Source organism: Primulina huaijiensis, unplaced genomic scaffold (assembly GCF_012295235.1).
Source record: "Primulina huaijiensis isolate GDHJ02 unplaced genomic scaffold, ASM1229523v2 scaffold42415, whole genome shotgun sequence".
NCBI classification, from domain to species: Eukaryota; Viridiplantae; Streptophyta; class Magnoliopsida; order Lamiales; family Gesneriaceae; genus Primulina; species Primulina huaijiensis.
In genome coordinates, this window is record NW_027360177.1 from 407569 (window position 1) to 435135 (window position 27567).

Below are 27567 nucleotides of genomic sequence, written 5' to 3' on the forward strand. Positions count from 1 at the left end.
ATATAATATACTGTCTTGTATATACATAAAAACTTACCCTTTCTGGTATTCTTAATTAATTAATTAACTTATGGTATACCACACGTCAAACTTATGACTCTTCCAACAACAAAAGCGTGAGATACGATACAATAGAATACATGAATGAAGTCACACTTAAATACGGATCAATGAGCCACGAGCCATCAACTAACTCAACAATTTAATTAATGGAGAATTTTTTAATTCGTCATTGCAAGAGTTTTAATGTACTCTTACACGGTTTCAAATATCACGTACAAAATTGTTTTTCTTGAAAAAAAAATATCTTGATAAGAAACTCTTATCCATTAGGTTAGCCCTTCAACAATAACATGGTCATCAGAGGACGGAGATATATGGTCGCTTTGATCCGACCCGTCGAACATTTCATCAATCGTTGCAGGGAAAATTGCAATTTCAATATTATAAATTTGTAGTTTTACGATGTTGGTATCTATTTGGTTCAATTACAGTTTTGATATGATATCTTTGTTTTTTTTTTTTTCAATTTTTGTTATTTTTCCTACATGCTGCTAATGTGAGGTATGGTGATGTGATGCTCACATGTATAGTCTCATATTATCACTTACAATGAAAAAGAACTAAAGTTGTCAAAAACTGAAATATACATTGTGAGAACCAGAATTTCCAGCAGTAGCTAGCATTTTGCAGCAGCTAGCAAAATTCAGCAGCAATGCAAAAATTTCAGCAGAAGCTAACAATTCCAGCAGCAACTAATATTTCAGAAGCTGATATTTTTCCAGCAGATAGAATCCAGCAGCAGAAGAGTTCAAAAGCGCGAGATTCCAGCAGACAGCTACTGATTCTGCTTATGACTTGTAACTAAAGCATTTAACATGGAATAAAGGTTGTTAATTGCACATAATGACAGATTATGACCATTAATTGGGAGGTTAACAGTCAGAATCTTGCCAATAAATAACACCCTCAAATCTCAGAAATGGTGTTACACAAATATTGAGTTATCACTTAAAATTCAAGCTAAGAGAGTGTCTTTTTCGAGCAATAAAATCCAGTAGCAAGAGCAAGCAGATTTCAGACTTCATGTGAGAACCGAAATCTTGCAATAATGTGATTGATATTTGTAAGGAATTGTTAGGATTTTATCACTATATTTTTGGGTGCCTATATTTGAGGAGATATATTGGAATACCTTGGAAATACAATATTTAGTCATACATATCATGCTTAATTTCGAAATTTGGGGAATATATTGCAAAGATGGGAAGGTAATATACTAGACCTAGGAGACTAAGGCATAAATATTGCCTATTTTCGAAAATCCCCTCAATTAGCCACCATATTTTCGATAATATTAAGGTGGGGAATCAAGGGTTTAAATTTCACGAAATTGGAAGATAAATCAGCATCAATGGCAAGGAAATTGGAGTCAAATAATGTGAGATTTATGCCAATCTTGAGCATAATTTTTGTGCCTTAATTAACCACCTCTCTCTCACCTATAAATACCACATCAAAGCCTAGCATTCCTACACTAATTCGAAAATTCCCCTTGCTGAAACTCTCGAATTCAGCAGCTCCCCCCACTAAGCCAAAATTTTGCCCGATTATCGTTCCGAAGCTAGGCTAGAATCAAGCCGAAGTTCTGTCCGAAGAAGGAGCGAGAAGCGATCCATTCCCGAAGCCGAGCCACCACGTTTTTCTTAGCATTCAAACACTGTAAGTGGACTGTTTTAAATCTTAAAATTTCGGTTTTATACATATGAACTTTTCGGTTTTGGTTTTAAAATTCGGTCGAGCTCCGTCTTCCGACTATACGTTTTTATGAAATTTGGATACGTTTATGTTTTGACACTTTGAGAATTCCCTGAAAATGGGTGGAATTCCAACATATGGCCCTTCACGGTGGGATAGAATCGTTTTATGGCCTCGCCTCCTTAGAGGCTCAAAACTTAGGGACTGACGTCAGTAAACCGTTAAAGGTGAAAAATCGCAGTGTTGTTATGTTACGAATACGATGTTACGATTATGAAAAGCATTATGTATTTATATTTTATGTTTTCGAAAATGTTATAAAATTTTATGTTGTGTTCGAAATTCTCCCATTTACTGAGTATTTCCCAAAATACTAATCCCCTTACTCTCCCCTCCTAGATAAGTCCGAAGAACAGGTTGAGGATGAAGAATCCGAGCAGTTCTGGGGATGGTGAATCTCAAGAATTAGATTAAGTTTAAGATAATATTAATATGCAGTTTTACGGTTCCGCATTTATTTCTGTTGTTTAGAAATTTTTGGTTGTAAAAGACAATGTTTCCTTTGAGTTGAAATTATGATATATAAACTGGTTTGGTTTATACTGTGCTACGAAGGGCTTGTTGTTTCGATTGTGTGATTGTTAAACAACGCCGGTGTCAATCCCGAGTTTCGGGCGTGACACTTCAACCGAAACTTTCTAGCAAATTACTGTAAGTGGTCTTATGTATAAATATCTTGAAACCAGTTTGATAATTTCTGTTTTGAAGCAAGTGTATTTATTTTTTATCTCTGATTTTTGAAGCACTGAAACTATTGAACTAATGGTATGAATATATATTCTAAAACATTCTTGATTACTGAATTCTGATTACTGATTAGTGATTACTGGCATCATCCTTTAGAGGATAGAACATATAGGAGACTAATATCAATTTAGCCATGAAATTCACAAACGTGCTCAGTGCTTGTTTGCTAAATTTTAAGTTCTGATTTCTGTTCTGAAACATGTTATTCCTGAATACCGATTTTTGTTCTGAAAGTAAGAGTTTCTGTATATTATTTGTATTAATGTTTCTGTTGAAAATGATTTTGAAAACTGGGAGTTATTCCCGCCCTCGGTTATTGAGTGACGACCAAATCACTCACCCACCAAACCCATCTCAGATAAGAACAAGGAAGAAATGTTAGAAGAAGAAGAGCAAAATCAATTTTGGGGCTAGTGAAGAAGACTGTTGTTTCTCAATTCTAATTTATGTTTGTTTTCTGCTGCATCTGTTAAGACATTATTATGTCTGATTTTTACATTTTCGCTGTAAAACATTAGTTATTTGAGTTTATATCAGACAATGAAATATTCAGTATTATGAATAAAGAGACTGGTTTCTTAATTTTGTACTTCTGAGGCTTGTTGTTTTCGAATATAAATTTGAGAGCAACGCCGGTGTCGACCAACTCCGTCCTTGGGGCATGACATACATAACTAAGACGATCCAACTTTGACATCATAAATGATCAAAATTATAAAGAGACAAATATACATGACGAAATGATCAAACTCCTTTATAAAGACTATTTAAATTTGTGTGTAAATTCATGGGGAAATTGCAGTTTGATTTAGCAGTACACGTATCAGTGTGCATTTGTCCACATCAGTGTCATATCGAAAAAATAACTAAAACAACAAAGAAAACAAAGATAACAGACTGGAACTGAAAATTGATAATATAGATGATCAAAATCACAAAGATGAAAACATTTATAACTTAAAAACACAATTTTCACATAAATTCATTGACAAAACTTTCACGCTACAACCTAGAAAATGCATCAACTCGTGAGCCCATCATGAATATTTTCCGATATGTTATGGTTCAAGGAACACCAGCCTCCTCCATTAAGTCGTGATATGCTAGCTAGACAGTTTATGTCGCTGCTTTTTTCAAATAAGAAAAATTCTTCAATTTGTTATCTAATAATCTATAAGAAAAAAACTCGAAAAACATATACATTCGTGAATCTTCATCAAGTATGAAAATTCATCCAACCGTGGTCACATGGACGGAAAGTGAGAGAGAGGAGTGTAAAAGAGTAAAAACTGAATAATTAACCTCACGAGACTGCAGCATTCTGCATTGAATGAGAGCCCTAGTAAATAGTAACAACTTTAGGGATATCCCTCCCCTACACGTACTTATAATACATATCAATATAATAATATATTTATATCTCTCTGTGTGTGTATGTGTGCGTACATTCACCAACTTAATTGCACTTGCATGCTGGATTTATTACACATACAGATTACTATAAAAGCTAGCGGCTTTCGTGTGGATACAGAACCAAAAAAAAAATTTCTTGGTGGATCATGGCTCACATTGCTGTTGAGAGAAACAGAAGGAGGCAAATGAATGAACATCTCAAGGTTTTACGTTCCCTGACTCCATGTTTCTACATCAAAAGGGTAAATCATCATTCCTAGATGTTCGGCATATATATGTGCAACGACTCCAGACCTCGTTTCGAAAACGTATTTGTTTTTTTTTCCTGTATATGTACGAAGAAGGCATAGCAAAGTTTCTAGCTATTACCAAATATATGTGTACATGGATCCGAGTTCGTTCTTGTGTGGCTTCATTTAAAGTTATGCACTAAAAAGTTAAGACTAAGTAACTCTTTCTCCGTATGTTTATCAAATTAATCTTTCATGATTTTATTTCAAATGTGTTTTTTCCCCGAAAAAGATGACCCTTGAATCAAATTTTCTATTATTTTAAGAAAATTGAATCAAAATCATTAAAAACCCTTATTGTGGAGAAGTGTTTTTGTGATATACTGATTCTGTAAACATGGTAATTGACTGCACTCAGCGGCCGCCGCGGAAGGAGGAGATGTAAGCCAGATAGGGCAGTTGCTTCCCTTCCTCTTAAATTCTTATCTTGAAAAACTTTGTACTAATTGCTGAATTTCTGATTCTCCGGTACTACTACTTCTAATTTGCTAGCTCCGTTACCGCGACTAATTTTACGTTTCGTGAGTGAATTGAAAAGGGCGATCAAGCATCAATCATAAGTGGGGTGATAGAATTCATCAAAGAATTGCACCAAGTTGTACAATCCTTGGAAGCTAAAAAGAAAAGAAAAAGCCTTAGCCCTAGTCCTGGACTTAGTCCAAAACCATTTCAGTCGAGTCCTCGTGAACCAGATGGTGACACTCATTTTAAAGAACTCGGGGCTACCTGCAACTCTCCCATTGTCGATGTCGAGGCCAAGATTTCCGGGTCGAACGTGCTCCTTCGGACCATATCCAGGCGTATCCCTGGTCAAGTTGTGAGGATCATCCATGTTTTGGAGAATCTTTCTTTCGATATCCTTCACTTGAACATCAGTAGCATGGAAGATACTGTTCTATACTCATTTGTCATCAAGGTATAAATTAATATTGCTTTAGGTTAAATATGTATCAATAAAATCCAACCAAACTCAAGATTCTTGAATTTAGATACCGAATTATAAATGCTCGACATTATTAAAGCAAGTTCCTGCATGATTGCAGTGACTTCATATTTCTTAAAAACAGGCTAATGAACTTAATGGCATATTAAAGAAATCATTTTCCGGATTTAATTCACTAATAAAGTTCCATATCCTCTCATATTTTCAATTTCTTGGAAATACATCTGCTTGCATGTCAAGAAATTAGCCGCAAACATAATTAGATAACCCCTTTTTAAATAATTTGTTTTTCTCTTTGAAATTGACAGATTGGATTGGAATGCCAAGTGAGTGTGGAGGAACTAGCCCTCGAAGTTCAGAAAAGTTTTTTCCCAGAAGCTACAGCTAATTGTATCAAGCAAGATACAGTACACGTTTAGGCCAAATGTCCAATATATTTAAGCTTTGAATTATATATATATATTTAAAGCATGATCATCGTATCACGTACGTAGTAGTAATTATCGGTTATTTACAATTAAGGTTAACCTTTAATTTTTCCACTTTTTCTACTTATCAGCTAATGTTTCTTAATTTTCTATTAAAATTTTAAAACAAATTACAGTGCATGTTTTTGTTAGCTTGTAAAACAAAAATGGTGAACCCAAAGCATATCCCAGTTTATAAAGAGTAGGTTAATTTTGTACGCTAATAATATTATAGCTCTACCTCATTATTTGGTATCAAGTTTAAAAAAAAAATTGAGCTTTTAAATCTCGTATTTCATTTTTTTAGATTTATATATTTTCCTTAAAAAATCATATTTTAATTTTTTTCTAAAGGTTTTATTTTAATTTTCTATTTAAAAGGAATGCTGCGTTCGATATGACCGGATAGTTGTAAAACCCAGTTGAAATATTTGTGTCCGAGTGTTCAATAAGGCTATAATTTAGCCTTAAACCTGACTTACCCGGTCTATTGGGCTTGAAGTTACTTTCCATGTACCCACTATTTAAAATCATGTCTCGACTAATCTTTATCTCAACTCAAAAAATATATATAATTCCAAATCGGGATCATTTACGCTCATGTTGATTAATTTTTCTATCTTTCTATTGTTTCATATCATGTCTTTAAAAAAAATCATGTCGATAAGTGTAGAAATATAAAAATATTATTTTAGATATTTTCTAAGTGAAATGTAAAAGAGTGAAAATATGGATTTTTTTTTGCATCTTGGGTAATTTTCATCGTGGGTTTGAAAGGTGGGAAATGTTGAGCGTCGTTATCAAAGCCTAACTTCGCATTATGGTTTTGGCCAAGATGGAAACGGAGTCACATCCACTCTGTTGACATCAAATTTGTGTTACTCAATTCTCATTATAAATTATTGGTCAAAAGACAAAACTTTGTGTGAGACGGTATCACGAATCATATTTTGTGAAATTGATCTTTTATTTGGATCATCCATGAAAAAATATTAATTTTTATGTTAAGAATATTGATTTTTATTGTGAATATCGGTAGGATTAACATGTCTCACAGATAAAGATTCGTGAGACCATCTTACAAGAGACCTACTCTTGTCAAAATATTTTTGAGATTCCTATACGCATTAAAATTGAAATCGGATTACTCACAAATTTGATGATTCGTGGAAATACTTTAATAAATTTGGATCAAGAAATTGAGGGTAATTTTTCTAGCGAGTCTAAAAATTTGTAGTACTTGTAAGTCTGAATGAAAAATTTTCAACTTAGAATAGACAAAATCCAGTGGTACTGCAATTGCAAATAAAGGAGGAATCAAGTATTAATTTGACTTTGAAAATCCACACACTTTCTTTCCACACAATCCGTCAATCCCCCATTCCAATACACACCATGTTATTTCACATCGATCATGCATCAATTTATCGTGTTAACGCGCAGCGCATGCAGTGAGACACGATTAAGAAGGTCTACCATGGATGGTGGAGTGAAAGTCGAAACTCATATAACTCCAAGTCGTCTTTCATCTTTCTCTAGTAAAATAAAATAAAAAATTAGTAAACCGTGTGTATCGAATTAATCAAAGAGTAGGTCACCTGCGAGACGGTCTCACAGATATTCATTCGTGAGACATGTCAGCTATGTCCATATTTACAATAAAAAAAAAATTTTGGTATAAAAAGTAATATTTTTTCATTAGTGATCTAATAAAATAGTTGTATCACAAAATTAATCTCTGAGATCAAGCTTAACTTTTATATTTGACTTGCGTTTTACCTCAATCGTGTTGAGCATTTTCCCAAAAAAAAAAAAAACATGTGAAGCAAGTTAGTGATTTGCGTAATTGACTAGATCTTAGTCTTACAAAACCAACATACGTTTTACACGATTTTGAGGGATAAAACATAGCAATAAATTGTTAAAATTAGAATTTATTAGGGATTACTTTATTATAATTCCCAAGAATAAAAAAGATTTATACAGAATCTTGAAAATGGCAGAAGATCGGTAAAGAAAATGTTTAACTTTCCTTTGAAGGTAAAAAATATTTCCTGCATCAGTCACGTCTTCGATGCAGAATACGTACTTTTTTCTCCAATTTTTAAGGTCTTAAAAGTCAAAGCCACATAAACAACAAAAGAGAAAAATTCAAAGAATAATCGATAGTAATTATAAATTTTGGTTTTATTTCTAATACTTACCCAACAATATTATTTTTGTAAAACAGTGTGTCATGAAATATACACACACACACACATTAATTAATGGCACAGCATGGTATCAATCAAAATTTAAAACCGTGACACAACGAATTTGGTACAAATAAATGTTGTCATAAAATCAAAATCCCACCTTTGGATTCGGATCTCTATTAAATTAAAATTTGTAATCGGGGTACTTCCTGAACATTAAATTTACATTTAATAGTTGTGGTATTATAGCACTTTAATACAATAAATTATATGAGACGGTCTTATAAATCGATTTTGTGTGACAGATCTACAAACTGATGAAAAATATTATAATTTATATCGAAAATATTGATTTTGATTGTATATATGAATCGAATTGACTCATATCACATATATAGATTTACGAGACTGTCTAAAAAAATATATACTCAATTTTTATATTTTTTTAGTACTTGGTTCGGGTAATAATGTGAAGGTAAAATGGTTTGACCGAATTTTATATTGGAAGTTTTTTGTTATTTATTTATTTATTTGTACAGAAGTGTTATATTCTATTTACCCATAAAACATATTTATCTCAAATAGTATGTCTCTTGTAAGATGGTCTCACGAATCTTTATCTGTGAGACGGGATATTCACAATAAAAAGTAATACTCGTAGCACAAAAGGTAATACTTTTTCATGGATGACCAAAATAAGAGCTCTGTCTCACAAAATACGACCCGTGAGAACATCTCACACAAATTTTTGCATATCTCAAAATAGGTTACAAAAGCTTTTCCCTTCCTCTGTGAATTCAATTGTGCTTTTAGAAAGAACAAGGAAGAATGCACGACTGGCTTACTATTTACTAATGACAACCACAAAGGTTGGAGACACACAACCAATCTGACTTGTGGCGGTTTCTTGTGTGCTGATTTTTCTATAGCATGAAATATGAAGTATATAACTTTCGTGTGGGAACACTGAACAAATAATAATATTTAAACCAAGTAAAAGAAATTCAAGAAAAAAATATTTATCTATAAATTTCAATAATTCAAAGAAAATAAATGATTGGAAAAGCAGTAAGCAAAATATATATTATACTTTCAATTAGTTTAGTTTGAATATAAATATTTCGAGTTATGTTGATGTCTGATATGTACTGGACTAAGAATTTTGAAACACTGTATATTAATTTGGACAATACTTGTTAGCTTTTGGCGTGAAATCAGACACAAGTTTCGATCTTAATATAGTATTAAAGTCCAGACGACCATCACGTGTTGGACTATCTTATGGGTCACTCGTTAATGTCCTGTAAACTTCACACTTCGGTTTTACATTTCTCGGCATGAAGAGATGTGTTAGATGTCACGCATCGATTGAATTAAAGTATTGAGACTTGTATATATGAATTTGGATATTTCTCTCTCATATATGTCCGAAATTAACGTTTTTAATTTAAAATATCATAGTTAACAAAATATCTCTCTTTTTCCTTTCATTTTTGAACAAATCTTTTTCCCTTCGTTTTTAGTATCTGTTATTGAGTCTGTCTTCGTCATTCTACATATATTTCTTCATTTGGTTACTGTGTCAGCCATTTCGTGCTTGTACAAATTTTTTATAATTCATTTGATTCATAATTAAAAGAGAATCAAAATATAATTGTAAAAAATATTGATAGATTACATTATAATTCGATATATAAATTAAAAAACAAATAGAAAAAGAAAAGAAAAAAAGACTCGAGTAGAAATTAAGCATACAACTTGATGCGTAGAAAACAAAAATTGTATCCACATATCATGACACTAAAAATTAATTATTCTAAATGTTTTAAACTTAATAATATAATATAGATAATAATATATATTATATATAATATAAATATTTCTTTATTAACATATAAAAATTTATGTATACAATCAATAAACAGATGGTATTTCTCCCAAACATATAAATATCACGATTTGTTGATATATAATTAATAGGATTTTGAAAAAATGTTATTAATACCTATTTTTTAAAAAATAAAGCAAATATATTAGTTGATGGTATATATGAATTTTTTTTAAAAATAAGTAATTATTAATACCTATTTTTTAAAAAATAAAGCAAATATATTAGTTGATGGTGTATATGAATTTTTTTTAAAAAAATGGTATTAATACTTATTTTTAAAAAAATAAAGCAAATATAAAATATATTGTACGTATTTGTTTATAACAAGGATGTTACTGTGGTTTGGCCCTCCCAACTCTCACACCGTACATATATATATCATGTGCTCATCTGCAACAAAATACATTGAAACCCGAGCGTTGAAATTAAAGAAAATTTCACTCAGAATTAACCCTTTCCCTTCCCGACATTCCAACCCCCACTTTTTTGACTTTTCTACCCACGGCCGTTGAATTTTTGCTTCATTTGGATTCCCCGAAATTCAGAAAAATTTAATTTGAAGATTAAAATTTTCCAAAATCTATCAATTTAAAATATTATTAAAGATTATTTAAGTAAAAGATCTAAATCCAAATCCAAATCAAAATCAAAATCCATCGAATATTTCATTAAACGGGGTCTTGTGTGATTTAAATAATTTTATTTGCATAAATTAAATCCATGTACTATTTATACAACGTAAAAAATAAGATATCATAATTATTCAGTGATTGGGTTTAATTTGTTTTGAGGTTTGATAAAGTAATTAACTATATTAATCATATATTACTATTTTTTTGCATATTAGTAGACTCCATAATGAGACATGTTCATCATGTTCATATCTAAAGTTCAAAATCATATTTTTAATATAAAAAGTAACACTTTTCACAAGTCAGTCGTGTAAGAAATTCATCTCAAAAAATTGACTCGTGGGAAAGTTTTATAAAAATTTTGTGTAAAAGTTGATAGGAATAATATTTCAGCTAAAATCAATTTAAATCGTTACCGAAACGGGGATCGATCATATATAGTGTCTTCAAATGATGCTTGCAACTAAACTTGTAATTAAATAAATATGCTTCACATGCACGTACACATACACAAAAACAATGATTAAAAAAAAAAACCAATAATGTCAATAAATTAATAAAAAAATACTTCATAGTACACGAGTCTGTGCGAACAATGATTCCATTTTTGTACAAGATTGTAAGATAATTACATTTATCAAAGATTTTGTAATGATCGTCACGACTAAAGCAAAAACACAAAACGAAATATCAAAAGAAAATGTATGTAAATTAATAATACGACAACTGAAAAGTCATCAAACAAACGGCAGCTTTTGTTTATGTTTCCTTCAAACTTATGTTCTTACATTATAAAGATTCTATTTTGATATTGGAGATCTAATTATAATAAAATCTTTCATTAATTTAAAGAACAAACTTAATCAACTTCGGCACTAAATTTAAATAATAATAAGGCATAGATTTTAGAACATTTGGTTATGTTTTATCAAAACAGAGAATTAGGCATTGACCTTTTTTTATTTCGTATTTAAAAGAAAAAAATATCATAATTACTTTATATAATTGATTCAATATTATTATTGTTTAAATGGTTCTCTTAAATTTCTTTAGTCAAATCCAACAAAAAAATATTTGTCATCGTGACAGATCCAACGACGACCACCATATAATTTATATTGCACGTACGTATAACAATATATAGTATATACCATACTAATTGGATTGTTCATTAAAATCAAGTCAAAAAGACAAACAATACTACGTTATTTAATTTATTTTAACTTGATCTTTGACACAGATGCCTTCGTAAATCCTGGGATTTGATGGAGTTTGAAATATAGAATTATATATATAATGAGAGAAAAAAAAAATGGAGTCATCAACTGGTTATATCTAGGATGATAATTTTTCTAATGAGTTCGAGGCCTTGAGAAAAACACAAAATAATTAAGGTGGGTTTGGGGACTAACTTTCGGGTTGGGTTCAAGTTCGGGTTCAAAAATTCTTTTGAACTCTCGAAATAGTTCGGTACTATCCTCATATTTTTGAACTCTCGAAATAGTTCGGTACTATCCTCATATACGAACCCGTATACATAATAATAATAATAATAATAATTATTATTATTATTATTAATATATACTTCTATTAGGTTATATATATTTCTATTAGGTTTGGTCCACCATGAAGAAGTTGGATTCAATCTATGTCCAAAGGAATTTATATCTCATTCAACCCACTAAGGGCATATAATTAAATTATATTTGAAAGCAAACGACCCCATTACTTTTAAATGATTCAATTATGTGACTTTGGCAAACTTTTAATTGACATTTTGGTCTGCCGAAGGTCTCTTCGATGTAAAACATTGTTTCTGATAGAAATCGAATATTAAATCTTTTGGCCACGCCGCTAAAATAAATTATTTTTAAATTTTATGTAATAATTATACATCATCTTTATCACAACCATGAACTTTCGCTTCTGACAAGTATAAAAATTCAAATATTATTTTTTTGAATTATCAAACTTTATACATGATATCTTTATCACACATTTTAAAAATTAAAGATTTAAAATAAATTTATAATGGACTTCTATAGCAACTTGAGTTAATTGTTTTCGTAAAAACGAGGACGAATACGAAGTAGTTGTTATAGAGACATATTATACAGTCACGCAGTCACGACCCTTAAACGTGACATAATATTTTATTATTATTAGAAGAAATATATTTGTATGAAGCAGCAACAGGACCAATAATAATCATTCTCATCGAAATCTATTACTATATATTAAGAATCTCTTTAATAGAGACAAAAAACATTGGTCTGTTTTTTGATTTCCCGATTTTACCCTTATTTTTTATCACAATTATATTTTTGTTTTTATGTTTTTTAAATTACAAAAAAAAATTTTTTTTAAATGACAACTATTCAAATAGCACTTTAGTCCCTCGATAATTTGTCAAATTTCACTTTAAGCTCTCGATAATTATAAAAAAAAACCGTACACACGCACCGCGTGTGCCAAATAACTAGTGTATAGAATTCAAGTTCAAGCCAAAGTTCATCAATTAATGGGACCCTTCGTTTTTCATCCGTTTTATGTAAAAAATTGTACCCCACCACATTTCAATCATGTCAAATGGTACTATTTTTTTCTTTAGAGAAATTATTATTTAAATTGAAGTTAAAAAAAGAACACGTTCAAAAAAGAAGTTGTTGGGAGTATTTTTAATTTGCTAAATCAAGTAAAAAAGAGAGAAACTACTCTCTTCATTTAGTTCACATAGTGTAAACAGATTAAAGCAATGAAACAAAGAAAGGAGCTAAAAAGTGAATGAAGAAGGGATCTTCAAATACTTATATAATGTTTTGCGAGCGATTATATAACAGAATGATATCAGAATCGCTCGAATATACCAAAGTCGAGCCATTGGGATAGTTGGAGTCCGATCAGATGTATTGCCATTGCCTAGTAGTTTTGTAGCGAAGATGTTCTCTTCTAGGGAAGCAAGATATATAGGAGGAATATATATACATATAAATAGACATTAATTTCTAATAAATACTATTGTGACTAGGGTGGGTAAGGAGAGTACGCCATGGAACTAGGGTGTAATAATCCATACGATAGGAGTACAAGATGAGATTAATTCTCATTAAATAAGAGATTATTGGAATTATTTTTTTCTTAAATCCCTTCTGTTTCAATTTATTTCTCTTTCAAAATATACATATAAACATTACATTAACATTCTCATATGACAAAACCAGCCCCATCCAGTACCATCGTCTCAATGCTTTTTAATATATATATATATATAAATATATATATAATATATCTCAATCTATAAAATACTGGGTGTCATGAAATACTAGCCTAAACTTAGGATTTAAAAGGTGGGGGCAAAAAAACAAAAATAAATAAAACCCATTTCCATGTATATTATGGAATCACGATTCACGGATTAGTAAAAATCATCAAACTATCATCTCGAATGACCAAGGACTACCACCATAATTATCAGTCAAAGAGGCGCCAAATTCAGGTCGAACCAAGACAACCTTGATCTCTCACATCACGTTACAACTCGAAGTGTTTTCGTCGCTGAACAATGCGTACTGGTCGGTTCGCTCGCCTTGTGGTGGTGCATAAGGGTATTGGTAAGGGTAAGCAGGATACGGCGGCATGTAGTTAACTGCAGGGGGAGGCCGGGCATACATCATGGGCTGAAACCTCTCATTACCGTTGGCACGTTGCTGGTTCATCATCATGGCTGCAAGTTGCTGCTGGTAATAGGGGTTTGCCGTCATGTGCTCGGGGGTAGCAGCTGGAAAATACCCAGCACCACCACCTCCGCCACCAGTTATGGCGGGGGCTGGCAGACCTTGAACTGCAGCAAGATTGTTCGTTTGGCCCATTGGAAGATTACCCATTTGACCCATCGGAAGATTTGCCCCCAATGGGCCCATGTTACCTCCAGCACTCATGGGCATCATGATAGGCATGCCACGAGGTCCATCATTCATACCACCCTCTTTCCTGGCCCCATTACCCATATAATTGTTGCCATTCAAAGCCCCAGCGCCGTCACCGGCGCCGGTGCCACCACCATTCTTATTTTGACCATTGCCACCACCGCCACCATTTTTGCCACCATTAGGTTGGCCTCCACCATTCTTGCCACCCTTTCCACCACCTTGATTTTGGTTACCACCATTGTTATTCCCATTACCACCTTTCTTACCACCATTAGGCCCACCTTGATTTTGGTTACCACCGCCTAGATTCATTTGAACAGGCACGTTACCTCCACCTCCACCTTTCTTCCCATTTCCTCCATTGTTACCACCACCTTTCATTAGCTGAGGATTCTGACCATTCATTATATTATTCATCATGATGTTACCCATCTGAGCACCGCCATGGCCGTCACCCAAGACCGGAGGCTTCATTTTATTATTATTAACGACGGGGATATCATCCACTTCATCGTCAAAATCGCCGTCGTCGTCGTCATCATAATCATCGTCGTCAAAATCATCATCACTATATTCTTCATCCTCAGGCATGTTGAACTTCGCAGATTTCTGGTTCTGGTCCTTGTTATTATTGGCCCCTTTCAGATCTTTCATAAAATGCGGAGGTATTTTCAGATCTTGCGACCCTTTCAACTGTTGCATCTGCTGCTGTATCTGCTGGAGTTGTTGCTGAAATTGTGGATTTTGCGCCTGAAGGCCAACTTTTGGCTGGTTGTTGCCACCACCCTTTGGGGTCTGGCCTTTGTTCTGTCCACCTTTGCTTCCGTTGTCAATTTGCAGATTCTTGAACTGATTATTCATCTGGTTTTGATTATTGTTGTGGGTCTTTGATGCACCCCATATCTCAGCATGTTTCCCATTCTTGGTAAGCTTCTTGATGAGTGTGGCTGGGTCAACATTACCTGAAACAGTGACCTTCCCTTGCTCTGAATCTATGTTTGTGGTGTATACCCCTGGAATAAATCATGAAAAATTTAGGCCAATTGGTGAAAAATAAGAACAAATTAAACCCACGGAAAAAAAATATGGCCAACATATTTTTTTAGCGCTTCAGGTTTTGGAAAAGAACAAAGAGATCACAGAATGAGATTCGCCAATAAAATTTAGGGAACAAGAACACAAGCTAACCATCAATCTTCTGCAAGATTTTCTTCACTTTGTGCTTACATCCATCACAGTGTATATTGACCTTAAGAACACAAGTCTGAAAAAACAAGCAAAGCCAGAGAACAAAAATAAAGTGAAGTTCACAACTTTTTCACTTAGAAGACAAGAAATAAAAACCGCAAAGAAGAAATTACAGGAAGAAAAGCAGGAAAAACCAAAACTTTTTTAAATGGAAGCAGCCATTCAATTAAACAAATTGACAAATGCATTAAACATCACAAAAAGAAAGAAAAAAGAGATACATATACACAGCAAAAATGCCATTATTGTTTTTAAAATAAGCTAAGCCCGTAAGGCCAATGCACACACACTAACACCTCCTTTCAAACATAAATTCACATTTACAAGAAAATGGGCTGAAGAACAAGTAACCTGGATCTTCAAGAACTCTTCTTTACTCATATCTACCCACAAGAAACAGAGGTGAAAAAAAGAAATTCGGTTAAACTAAAATTGGTACTGGTTGTAACAGATCCGAGCAAACAAATTGTAAGGTGAAAAATCAGAAAACCCAGAAACGGAGCGAATGATAGGAGCTTGGCGGTGGATGAAGCGCATTAAAACTTCTCCTCTATTTCAGAGTTGGAGGGAGAGAGGGGTATGGAGAAATGTATCCAAGTGTGTGTGTGAGAGAGAGAGAAAGCTATTACTAAATACTGCAGACTGGCAGAAAAGGGGTGTCGTCGCACACTCATTTTTCGGTTTTGGGGCCATATTTATGGGTATTTTTTTCCAATATTCAATTTAATATATGGTATTAAATTTAGAGTCACTCAAATTTCATGACAATAACAATATAATAAAATATTATTTTACCATATGGGCTACAGTTCTCAGTTTAATTTAATATGCTTTTGAATTTTTTTAAAAAATCAAAATTTTTAAATAATCTTTAGAAATATAAATTATAATACCATAATGAATGAATTCCATCAGATAAATTTATTTCCGATGATTTTCTCAAATTTGAGATATTAGTTTTGAAAAAATTAACTAGTCTTCTACCCAACTCTTGTTAAAAACTTTTAGGCTCGTGGCTTGGCTTACGTAGAGTTCGGGTTTTCTTGGCTTGGCTTAACTAAAAGTGGTGAGAATGTCAACTATGGTTAAATGGGTACAAAATCTGATGAAAATATGTGAGTATTTATTACAGCAGACGTTTTTGTCAGATTTCACCATTTTGCTATTATTATATCACTTTCTTTACCCATAAATTTATGAAATTGTATTTACGTAATTCATTACTCATGCATATATCACTTTGTTACCTCAAATGTTATCATACTACAATGTTTACGTACGATGAGGATGTAAATAATATCAAACCCAATTTATCGCTTTAATTATCTTCTAAGTTCATTATTATAATTGAGTCTTGCTAGAAATTTTCAATTACTTTTAAAAGTAAATGATAAATAACAATATTATCATCCTTCATTTTTATACGAATATGTCTCTTATGAGACGGTCTCACGAATCTTTATCTGTGAGACATGTCAATCCTACCGATATTCACAATAAAAAATAATACTGTTAGCATAAAAAGTAATAATTTTTCATGGATGACCCAAATAAGAGATCTGTCTCACAAAATACGATCCGTGAGACCGTCTCACATAAATTTTTGCTTTTTTATAAAAATTTCATAAAAAAATGTTCTAATAAGCTAATGAATATAATTAAAACCAAACATGAAAATTCAAGTTTTTCCTAGCACAAAATCGATTTTTTTCAAGTTGTTCACTCATGACGTAAAGTTAGTTTATCTCAACATTATTAGATCATATGATTCTTTATATTTTAATAAAAATTGACAAAATATCACTCTAACAGTAAGAAAAATCTTATATGTAAAATGGAATTACTGCTATTTATATACTTCTCTCATCACATTTGCGTCATAAGTTGAGCAATAATTTGAGTTATTTCTTGATGTACTTGGTTGAGATCTTGATAATTAGATCTCATGAATTGCACCAGAGGAAAAAAGAAAAAATAAAAAGAAATCGAATTTCAATAGCCAATATAACGAAAACTAATAACAAAATAGTTTGCATAATTGCTACAAAAAGAAACCATCTTATTTTCTGACGACTGGCATTTGAACTTTTGTGAAATGCTTTTCATTTTCTCTACAATTGAAAATTCATTTGCCCACAGAAATATCACAGTAAACTATTTAATACTATCCTTTAATTAATCGTTTAGGCTTCCAACTTTTTCTCAATTATTGGCACAACCTGCGTTTATTTTATTTCAAATCACATACTTTTGCATATATTATGCCTAACATCAAGAAATGTGTCTCAAAACACTTCTGTGCTTGAATCTCTGAAACTAGCAAGCTATTTTGTCCCAAGTTTTTTATTAGGTTCAATGATAGAATTGATAGTTGGGTAGAATACGAAAAGATGTAAATATGTGTAAGACCAAGTCGCAAACAAAATTTCATCTCATATCGAATAACATTTAATTCTGCTAACTTCAATACTCGAGAAGATCGGCAAACAAAGTGGCTCATTCACTTGTTCGAAAAACTATTCAATTTTCATTTATTAAAATTCATATATATATATATATAATGTATGTATATATTATGGATACAAATTTTCTGCAAGTACTATATTCCATTGTGGGCTAATAAGTGGTGTTTATATATAGTTAGAAGCCTGAATCATGATGAACCCCTGTGCATTGTCCTTCTATTATTTTGAATTTTGGGACCTCTTTTAGCTATAAAGGAAACGTGAGATGTCTGGAAAGAAATTCTAAACCTACAATAATAATGCAATTCTACTTTTGGATTTCATTTAGATCTACCACTCTTATTTCAATTCCATTTATTTATTGCTTTATATATAACACCATGCTACGTTTATGATTAAGGCAACATTTGGGCACGTCGTCGCGAGTTATAAAAGAAAAAAAAACAAATATTACTAAAATTTCTGAGTTGTAATAAAATAGATATATACCCTAACTCGATAAAAAGAGTTGTGAACTATGATGAAATGATGATCTTACTCAAGAGAAAAAATATATATATATATATATGGATAATTTTTAAAAGGTATACCATCTTTTTATTAAATTTCTGAATCTGTCTAGCAAATTGGTAAACAAAATTAAATTTAATACAAGTGATTCTAATCGGAAGGGTTTCTCTCTCTCTCTTTTTTTTTTTTGGCATGGTAAAAAGAGCAAAGAATGGAGTCGTGGTGAGCATGATTGTGAATATCCACGGGCGTACGGATGTGTTTGTACCGAGAAATTTTATATCATGACATTTTATTCTTTTCTTGTTCCTTTTTTTCTCCATGGTTCAAATCCATATGACAATTTCATGGTTGAGTTGACCATTTGGTAAAATCGTAACAAATACCGAAATACCACCTTTTAATGCATATATGGTAAATTCTATGTCCTGATTTTTAAAGAATATTTAGTAGTTTTTTTTAAAAAAAAGTTATTTAACATGCAACTTTTTATCGTATAAGCATTTTGAAGATGCTCGGAAAAATCGGGTAGAGTAGGTGTCCGATTCTCGAGCTGTGGCGAGACTTCGTCTCCTCGTGGACAGGGGCGGAGCCACGTACTTGTGTACCCGGGCCTAAATTTATTTTAAAAAAATTTATATGTAAATTTTGTATAATTTTGAAATAATATGATATTAGTTTGGATAGATCAATTTAAAATATTAAAAGATTTTAGATTTTAAAATTCTAGTTCGGACAGAGCCATATTTCTGGCTCCATCACTACTCGTGGATGTTGCTCAAGGTAAAATGACCGAGCCCCGAAGGATGAATTCTAACAATAACTTGTACGTACATTAAAACAAAGAACTTGTGAAATGTCCAAAGAGTTTTTTAACGTGACTATTTGGATGTTCAAGTCAATAAAGAGCTCACAAGAAGAGAAGACTCGTGATATATAAGTTCAAACGGAATGCAATATGAACTGAATGAATTCAATGATCGCACAAACATGAGTATTTACAGGAGAAATTTAATAAATACCTCTGTCATAGAACCCGTAAACCTCATAAGATAAGGCATCTCTCCATACTCTGTCCCATAACCCTGTCATGTCGATCTTAGATCTCACGTGCGTCAATTGATATATTAATGATTTCAAAACACGGTGACTAATATCAACCATAGGCCCAACCCCCTCTCCCATAATCTCTTATCAGAATTGCTAACTCCCTTAACTCGTACATGAGATCACCAAGCCTGTCTTTTCACCTCGGCCAATCGGCTGTCCCGAGCTCCTCACCTCAATCCATGATTAACTTGGTCATTTCTCTTGGTCGGCCTGAGGACCTGGGTCTAGGTCTTAGTGAGGTCCGTTAAATATCCGATGTATCACTACATTTTGTTGTACTTTTTAAAGTAAATCAAAGACACCTTGTCTCTCTCGATTCTTTTTTCTTTTACCTCTTAATATTGCCAAGGGCTCATCAATTTACCAACTCTTGTATGGTTGATTTCTTGCCCTTGTTTTTATCCCGGTGTCACGTTCTCACAATATCTGCCAGTAAAACGATCATCTCAATGGACAAAAATACCGAAAAAACAGAGAGTCACCAAAGTGGAAGATGGTTGAAAAGTGCATTGTTTTTTCAATCACCATATAGATCCATCTATATTTTGTGCCTTTAAATCACTAAGTTTTGGATGTTACCACTGAATGATAATGCTCTGAATTTGTTGAAACAAACTCTGGAGCAAAAAGGGTCAATATAAATGTACCTGTGCAGCAGAAGAAAGGAATCTCCAAGGACAATGCATTATTGCTCTTGGTAGCATGCATATGTAGTAGATGGTCGTCCCTTTTTAACTTCCATAAATTCGTTCTATACTTCTACTTCTCTATCGTTCGGAAAAAATAATTTTATGCTTAACATGTCCAAATTACCCATGTGTTTGTGTATGATGGAGTCAAATTATGAAAAATAAATGTAAGGATCGAACACACCGTGACGGCTGGATTAAGTCCCTTTAGAAATATAGATGCATGTGAAATTGACTGTCGTGGGATTTTTTTTATGTTAAATCAAGTGCAATAGATCTCATATATATATCTTCTGCTGGATATACTTTATAATCTTTTGATATGATTAAAGCATATTTTGTTTTGAATTTACACTCATGTTACATATTCTTTTTGTCAATCTAGGACTCAGTTGAAGCGTGGACATGGTCCATTTACAAATTATTCTAGTAGCATAATACCAGACAAAGTAACATAGAACACGAACTTTTAATCCTTAAATTGTACTTAGACTAGGTAATATCAAAAGTTAACAAGTTATAAACTCTCGAACCTTAATCTGGCTTCTGGAAATTGTAATTATCAAATTTCAATTTAATTGATATTTGTTCACGCAGTGTCTGAGAGGACCATGCCTAGTGCACCATTATTTCTATCATAAGATTATTCTGTTGGGGGTGAGAGGGTTTTGGGTGTCCCATTCCATGTGAAGAAGTCAGATATAAAAATAATAATCTCAGAAAGATCAAGAATTATATTGTTCTGCAATAATGATGCAAATTATTGTGGAAATAAGGATAGCACTCATAATGTAGATGCACAAGTGTAATAGTAAACAAGACATCAGATGGTCCCCTTGCGAGCACAAGAAACCAAATCTTGATAAATGTTGCTGCACAAATTTGTCTCTCTTTGTTCAGAAAAAAACCAACCATAAGCCCTTGCCAATCTTTGTAGATGCCAATTCTGTATCTTTTATTGTCAATTTCTATGGAAATATTCTTTTTTCTTGCGGCCCCTTTTTGGCTCTTAGCAACACTAAAAGATAGAAACCACAGATGGGCTCATATGCTAATCAGTAGACCACGTTAACATGATAGATATACCAGTATATCTCATAGCGGTAGAAACTAGAGATGCCGTTTCGACTTTGGTGGTGAATTTTAAAAATTTGTCTCCTTGTTGCAATTATATGGAGAGCTATAGGTTAACTTAATCATAACACAATAACTTTTGCACTCGATAAAATATAATTTTCCAGTAAATCCCAACGAAAAGCCAACACCAAAGCATCATTCAAACATTAAGTAACTGGTGATAAAACAAAACACACTTATAAGAGATTTAAGCGTGTTGGAAAAAATACACAAATGTTACAGTTGCATGAAACTTTGAATAAATCTAAATAATATGTGACGGAAGTTCCACATCATGCTGAGAGAGAAGATTTCACTGATATAAAGTATCAAGTACCTTTTGTTAAAATTAATTAAACATGAAGATTAACTCATATTTTGTGTTTTATTCAGTATCATTATAAAAAAAAAGTTGAGAAACTATCCTTTACCACAGGTCTGCGCTGTTGCACAGCTATATTATTAGGTTCAATCAAGAGGCCAATGACTCTTTCCTTGACATATTGTCGTTGATTGCTTCAGCAGTGAATTGTGACTCCAGATTTTATCACCAGCCCAGCTCATGAGAGGACGTCCACAAGGCAAGGAGAATGCTTTGCCCCGGATTCTAACAGCCTTATGGAGTCAAAAAGCATTAGGAATTCCTTGGAGGAATCTGGTAAGATAACAAACTGAAATGCTCCAGCAAAAATCATCTTCTAGTTGGTTTCCTGATTTTTAGTATCTGAGAAAATGCCTGCAAATATGGATGCAGTCTAACCGTCTAAGTCACATTATCCTTGCTTGAGATTTTTGGTAGCAATTTGAGCTGGACAATGCCACCATTTCCAGAACATGGTAATCAAATTCCAACTAGGTGTATCTCACTCTCAAACCCATGGTGCCAGCGACACCTCCAGAATAGTATTGCATTAAGTTGTTAAACCAATCAGACTTGCCTCATTTCGCCTAGTGCATCTGTTAGCATCGAAATAAAAAAAACTTAAATAATTCATGATTGCGTGCATACTTCCCTGCACCCATTAGTATTTGCATTCTAATTCACTGCTCTTTGACTAGACATTAAAGTAAAAGGTTAGTCTCAGCCATAAAACCTACATCGGTATAGGCTGTGATACTTATATTCTGTGCCGGAACATTTTTTCTTCTGATTTCATCAAAGTGAATTTTCACCAATTTAGATTTTCCATTTCGTGAGAAACATCACAATTGTAGTCCAAGAATCAGTACTCCTCGGAGACACTAAATCAAATAGTCCATTCGTTTTATAAGATCGAGCGATTGTCATTTTACCAAAATCTATAACTAATAGTAACTGAACAACTTCTGTCTTTAAAACCGGGCAGTAACTCAAACGTTATGGTTTGATCGCTTTCTTAACAGGGACAATTTTTGTACCCAACACATTTCACTGACTCGACATGAGCCCAAGAAGGATCACACTTCTCCAATAATACTAGTAACACTGTAGCATAAAATAGAAGATCTTGAACGCATCCTCATCTGGTTATCCTACACATATATCTTGATCACCGATGTCCATGCACTGACGTCGGATCAATAGAAACTCAAGCATCATCAATCAGTTATCAGCTCCTCCCATTCATAACCCAAAATCACACTAGCCCGAGTGAATCCATTTTTTTTTATTTCCCAGGAATTCCTAGAGAAGTCAACAGAATGTTCAGAAGTGCAATAATCAACAGGTTGTAGAGAAGGCATCGCACTCACGCATTTCCTCGAACGGCTAGATCCTTTGTTTTATCCATTCGACCAGCCCGCTGCCTGTGCATGCATGTACAATAGCAGAATCTTCCGCTAAAAAAAATGTCAATTCCGCGTATTTAGTCTAATTCAACAAGCTTAGAAATATGTACGAAAATTACATGTTAAGCTTAATCTTCACACAAAACTATTATGCCCAATTTATGTAAAATTATTACATTTTGTGCCAAAAATGATAGTTTTTATTATTACATTTTAATTTCCAATACCCCACTTTAGATTCTATTGTTATATTTACTAATTGAAAGCAAAATTATAGGAAGTTTAATTCCTAGAAATAATTAAATATATGTAACTATTACATCATTAAACAATCTAAAAAGGACTGAAAAATTTGCTTCATATATATTTACTAATTTATTTTATTTAACCGCAAGTAGGGGCCATTCGAAGATAGATATCATGTTCAAATCATATCATATCAAATAACTGGCACTGAAAATCATCTTATTTTACATGGTTAACTGATCAGTTCCNCGGTTAAAGAATTCGCTAAAAGACAACGGTTTTGGAGTGTTGTGTTAGTTACAATTTGCGACGGTTTTTAAACNATCCTCTAATTGGGGAGACCATAGTATCGGTTATTAATATTCCACCGCATCAGGGCCAAATCAAATCAAATGTCGGAATTTCCTGACTATTTTCAAATGCAAATCATAACAGTGCATTCAAAAATATTTTTCTCAAACATGCTTTCAATTATCATTTAGCAAATCGAATGAATAACATAACATAATTTCTTTTTTTTTTTTTTGTGCAAGCTTGGACAGACTTATGAAGAATATGTATGTTAATTTATATATCAAACAGTACACTTATTAAATGCAAGTATATAACAAAAACCACATACTCTTGGTTCAACTGTATGATTCGAACTAGACCGATGAAAACTTGGATGAACACGAGCAGTACTTCAGATGAGATTTGTGCAGCACTTCAAGAAGATTGTATAGCACTACGGTTGAGCTTTTGGACAGCAATTGGGCATGGCTAGCTGCTTCGCAAAATGGAACTTACAAGCTTTCTTCCTTCTTTGAGGTGGCCGAGACTTACGAGTTACGAGTGATTTTGGAGGATTTTTGGTGCAATGTTTTGTGGGAGGTATCATTGTATTTTAGGTACTAATATGACTTTAGGTCTTCTCCCTCAATGCCAATCGATGGTCTCTTCCAATTCCACTTGTGTTGCTTAATTTATTCTCCTCTTTGCCCAATATTGCATGGTTTATTGCATTTTATTATCCTCCTGCCAAAGGTTGCACTTTATCTTTTTGTATAGTAAAATTTTGGTCTCCACAGAGTGTGTAATATAACGATGTAACTAAGGTAATTTTAAAAAATATAAAACCTTTTATGAAATATAATCTTTGGCTACTGTTCTTGGTCAATTCCCTACTACGACCTTCCAATTAGACAGAAATATCCGAAATGTTCGTATCATAAGAATCACTAATTTTCTAATTAGCAGAAGGTCGCTATATTTTTATTGATCGCTTTATATTTCCAAGGTTAGCATGCATGTAATTTATGAAATTATCAAATATTAATGAATGAATCGACACTGTGATGCAGTGCGTACTAGGTTGCGTTGTTCGTGCAATCCAACCGCGTGATACCTATTTCCTCACGACATATCACATGGATAATATCCCAAGTGTTAAATTCAAGGTCTGAGTATGTTTTCTAAATGTGTGAATTCATGTGAAAAGACCTTAGATCAAGGGTTACCCACCCTCTCCCTATCCCCATTCCTCCCACTCGAGAAAACTGCACATTTCATGTAAATATATACATCATGTGTTCCAAAAATATAGACTTATTTAATTTTCACATAAATTAAGAATATCATTGAAAATACTGGTGAAATCGGACCATTTGTGATTAATTTATTGGATTGGTAATATTCATATCAAATATTCTTGCATATCTAAAATGATGTTACGAATCGTGTCACAATGATTTGAGTCACCCCACCCGAAATCCAGCGTTGGTTCAGACAATTCCATGCTTGGTGGCATATATATTGCCCGCGGTTATTGCTAATTCGGCAGCTAACGTTCCTGGCATGTCGAGTCCATCGANGTGACGAATATATCCAACCATTACTCTCCAATGCGCCCAATGGACCATCACCCCAAGGATGGTGGCATTGTCACGCCCCGAGCTCGGGCCCGCGCCTGCGTGACTGCACAATGGGTTCCTATAGCAACTACTTCGTATCCGTCCTCGCTCTACGAAAATGATTAACCCAAGTTGCTATAGAAGTCCATTGTAAGCCATTATAAACTCATTTTAAATCTTTGATTTTTCAGATGTGGGACAAGGGTATGACAGGCATGGTATATATACTGCCCATGATTGCTAATTCGGCAGCTAACGTTCCTGGCATGTCGAGTCCATCGACCAGACCAAACTTCCCTCTCCCGATCATTACCCTGGCATTGATTTAGTTCTGAAAGCTGGGAGTGTGGATCTAAGGCGATGTAGTTGGAATTGACATTTTTTTTAAAAAAAAAAATTAACCACAATTACAATCATTTGAATTAAGAAGATGACATTCAAGCCTGTATCAGGGCCTCAATCCTCCAGAGCCATGAAAAAAACAGGCCGGTCCATGCAGTTTCCAATTTTAAAGCCCATACCTCGCTTTCGAAAAATTGGTGAACTTAACTACATATTATTGTCGTAGCCGATAATATAAATAGAATAAGATCGAAAGATTTAGCTGAAATGTGCGTCGGGAAAACATGGTTGAGAACTTGGCTTCAATGAAAGTAACATTGCTTAGTTTTTCTAGAAGACATCCTTTTTGTGTATTTTGTCCTTCTACGACAAATTTCAGCTTCAGTCTTATTGAATTATTCGTAGAAGCCACTTCCCAAATACTGCACGAATGTTTATTTTATTTTAATTTTTAGAAAAGAGATACAAAGATGGTTTTTTTATTATATTTAAATTATTTTACTTGTTTTAGAAAAACTCGTACCACCGTCAAGTGTGTGACCGTACGTCGTTGATAAAGTATTTATTTTGCTATTGATTTCATCCATTTTGTACTAACTTATATAGAAAATATATTGACAGCACTTAGAAATCGATGAAAGAAAGGGGAATTGATCCCTATGTTTTTCTCTCAACATATTATTTGGAAAATTGATTGGTCCGCTGCAGCAGGGCTTCATTGACCCTTCTGTCGAAAGCCCCTCTCCCCCGCTCCCGCATCAGATAAGAAAATGACATTTTCATAAAGAAAATGAAAGCGAAAGCAAATATTAAAATATAAATTTACTTATATTTCAATTTTAATCTGTTCTCAGGTTTATGTATGCAGGCAAGAAGAGATCTTTAGTTTTCCCAAAGACCCCTTCTTCCCAAATGAAATAAAAATTAATTTTTGTTTTTAATATTCACAATTTAAGATTTTATCGAAGAAACCGAGGAAATAAGTCTTTATATAGTTGATCTCAACTAAATGATGAGATAATTAAGGATGAAAGTAAACACCATTTGTTTACCTGCTGCACACACACACACACATGCATGCACAGTGAAAGAATATCACAAATCTCAAAATTTTTCTTTAATTTCTTGGGGTTAACTCTGCTAATATAGTACATCGCAACACATCCAAGTACTGCTACAGATTACTAATCATACAATTCATACAAAACAGCAAACTAAATTAGAAAAAAAGGGGTTAATAATTAACAAAACAAAGGACCAAAAATTAAACCTTAAATTACATATAAAGTATTTCTAATAATACTTATCGTCCCAGCAAAGAAGCATAGTAACGCAAATTCTCATAATGTAGAGCTTCCCTCTCATTTGTCTGACCATTCTTTTCCATTTCCCAAATGCCTTCGCCATTTCTATTTCTATCTTCTGATGATTCTTAACCACTGCTAAATATGACGACCCTTCACTATGTGTGTGTGATCTGTGCGTGCGTGTGTATGTGTATATATAGAGAAGAAAATGACACGGCCTTAAATTGGATCCAAGTCATGATTCGGAGATTGTGGGGACAGTTTGTACCCTTGCAGTACAGAAACATCATGTATTCAACCAGTGAGACTTCTTTTCACATTAATTATATAATATTTTTAAAATAATACAGCTTATATATATATATATACACTCTCCAAATAGTTATTAAAATTTATACGCTCTTTTTATTTCGATTTCAGAATAATATCATATTTCCCTCACCAAAAAAAAGAAAGAAACGAAAAATCGAGAGGGAAAATTCTATCTAAAAAATCTGTTTCGGTCTTCGATTTTCGGAAGGAGATCTTTGAGGTTATTGTTAATTATCCT

At 33.0% G+C, this 27567-nt stretch overlaps 2 protein-coding genes and 1 long non-coding RNA gene across 3 annotated transcripts; 2 read left to right on the forward strand and 1 right to left on the reverse strand.

The window, feature by feature from the left end:
- Nucleotides 1-4068: 4068 nt before the first annotated feature.
- LOC140969661 (transcription factor MUTE-like) lies at nucleotides 4069-5735 on the forward strand. The gene is made up of 3 exons (XM_073431080.1): nucleotides 4069-4220; nucleotides 4807-5184; nucleotides 5520-5735. Exons 1-3 carry the CDS (start codon nucleotides 4125-4127, stop codon nucleotides 5628-5630), a joined length of 585 nt encoding a protein of 194 aa, XP_073287181.1. The 5' UTR covers nucleotides 4069-4124; the 3' UTR covers nucleotides 5631-5735.
- Nucleotides 5736-13708: 7973 nt separating this feature from the next.
- LOC140969628 (heavy metal-associated isoprenylated plant protein 32-like) lies at nucleotides 13709-16248 on the reverse strand. The gene is made up of 3 exons (XM_073431030.1): nucleotides 15925-16248; nucleotides 15514-15589; nucleotides 13709-15338 (listed from the first exon to the last, which is right to left on the reverse strand). The coding sequence occupies exons 1-3, from the start codon at nucleotides 15952-15954 to the stop codon at nucleotides 13918-13920; spliced, it is 1527 nt and encodes a 508-aa protein (XP_073287131.1). The 5' UTR covers nucleotides 15955-16248; the 3' UTR covers nucleotides 13709-13917.
- Nucleotides 16249-21656: 5408 nt separating this feature from the next.
- Nucleotides 21657-22519, forward strand: LOC140969655 (uncharacterized). Its single transcript, XR_012173971.1, has 2 exons — nucleotides 21657-22121; nucleotides 22218-22519. It is a non-coding gene; the product is annotated as an uncharacterized lncRNA (long non-coding RNA).
- Nucleotides 22520-27567: the final 5048 nt, after the last annotated feature.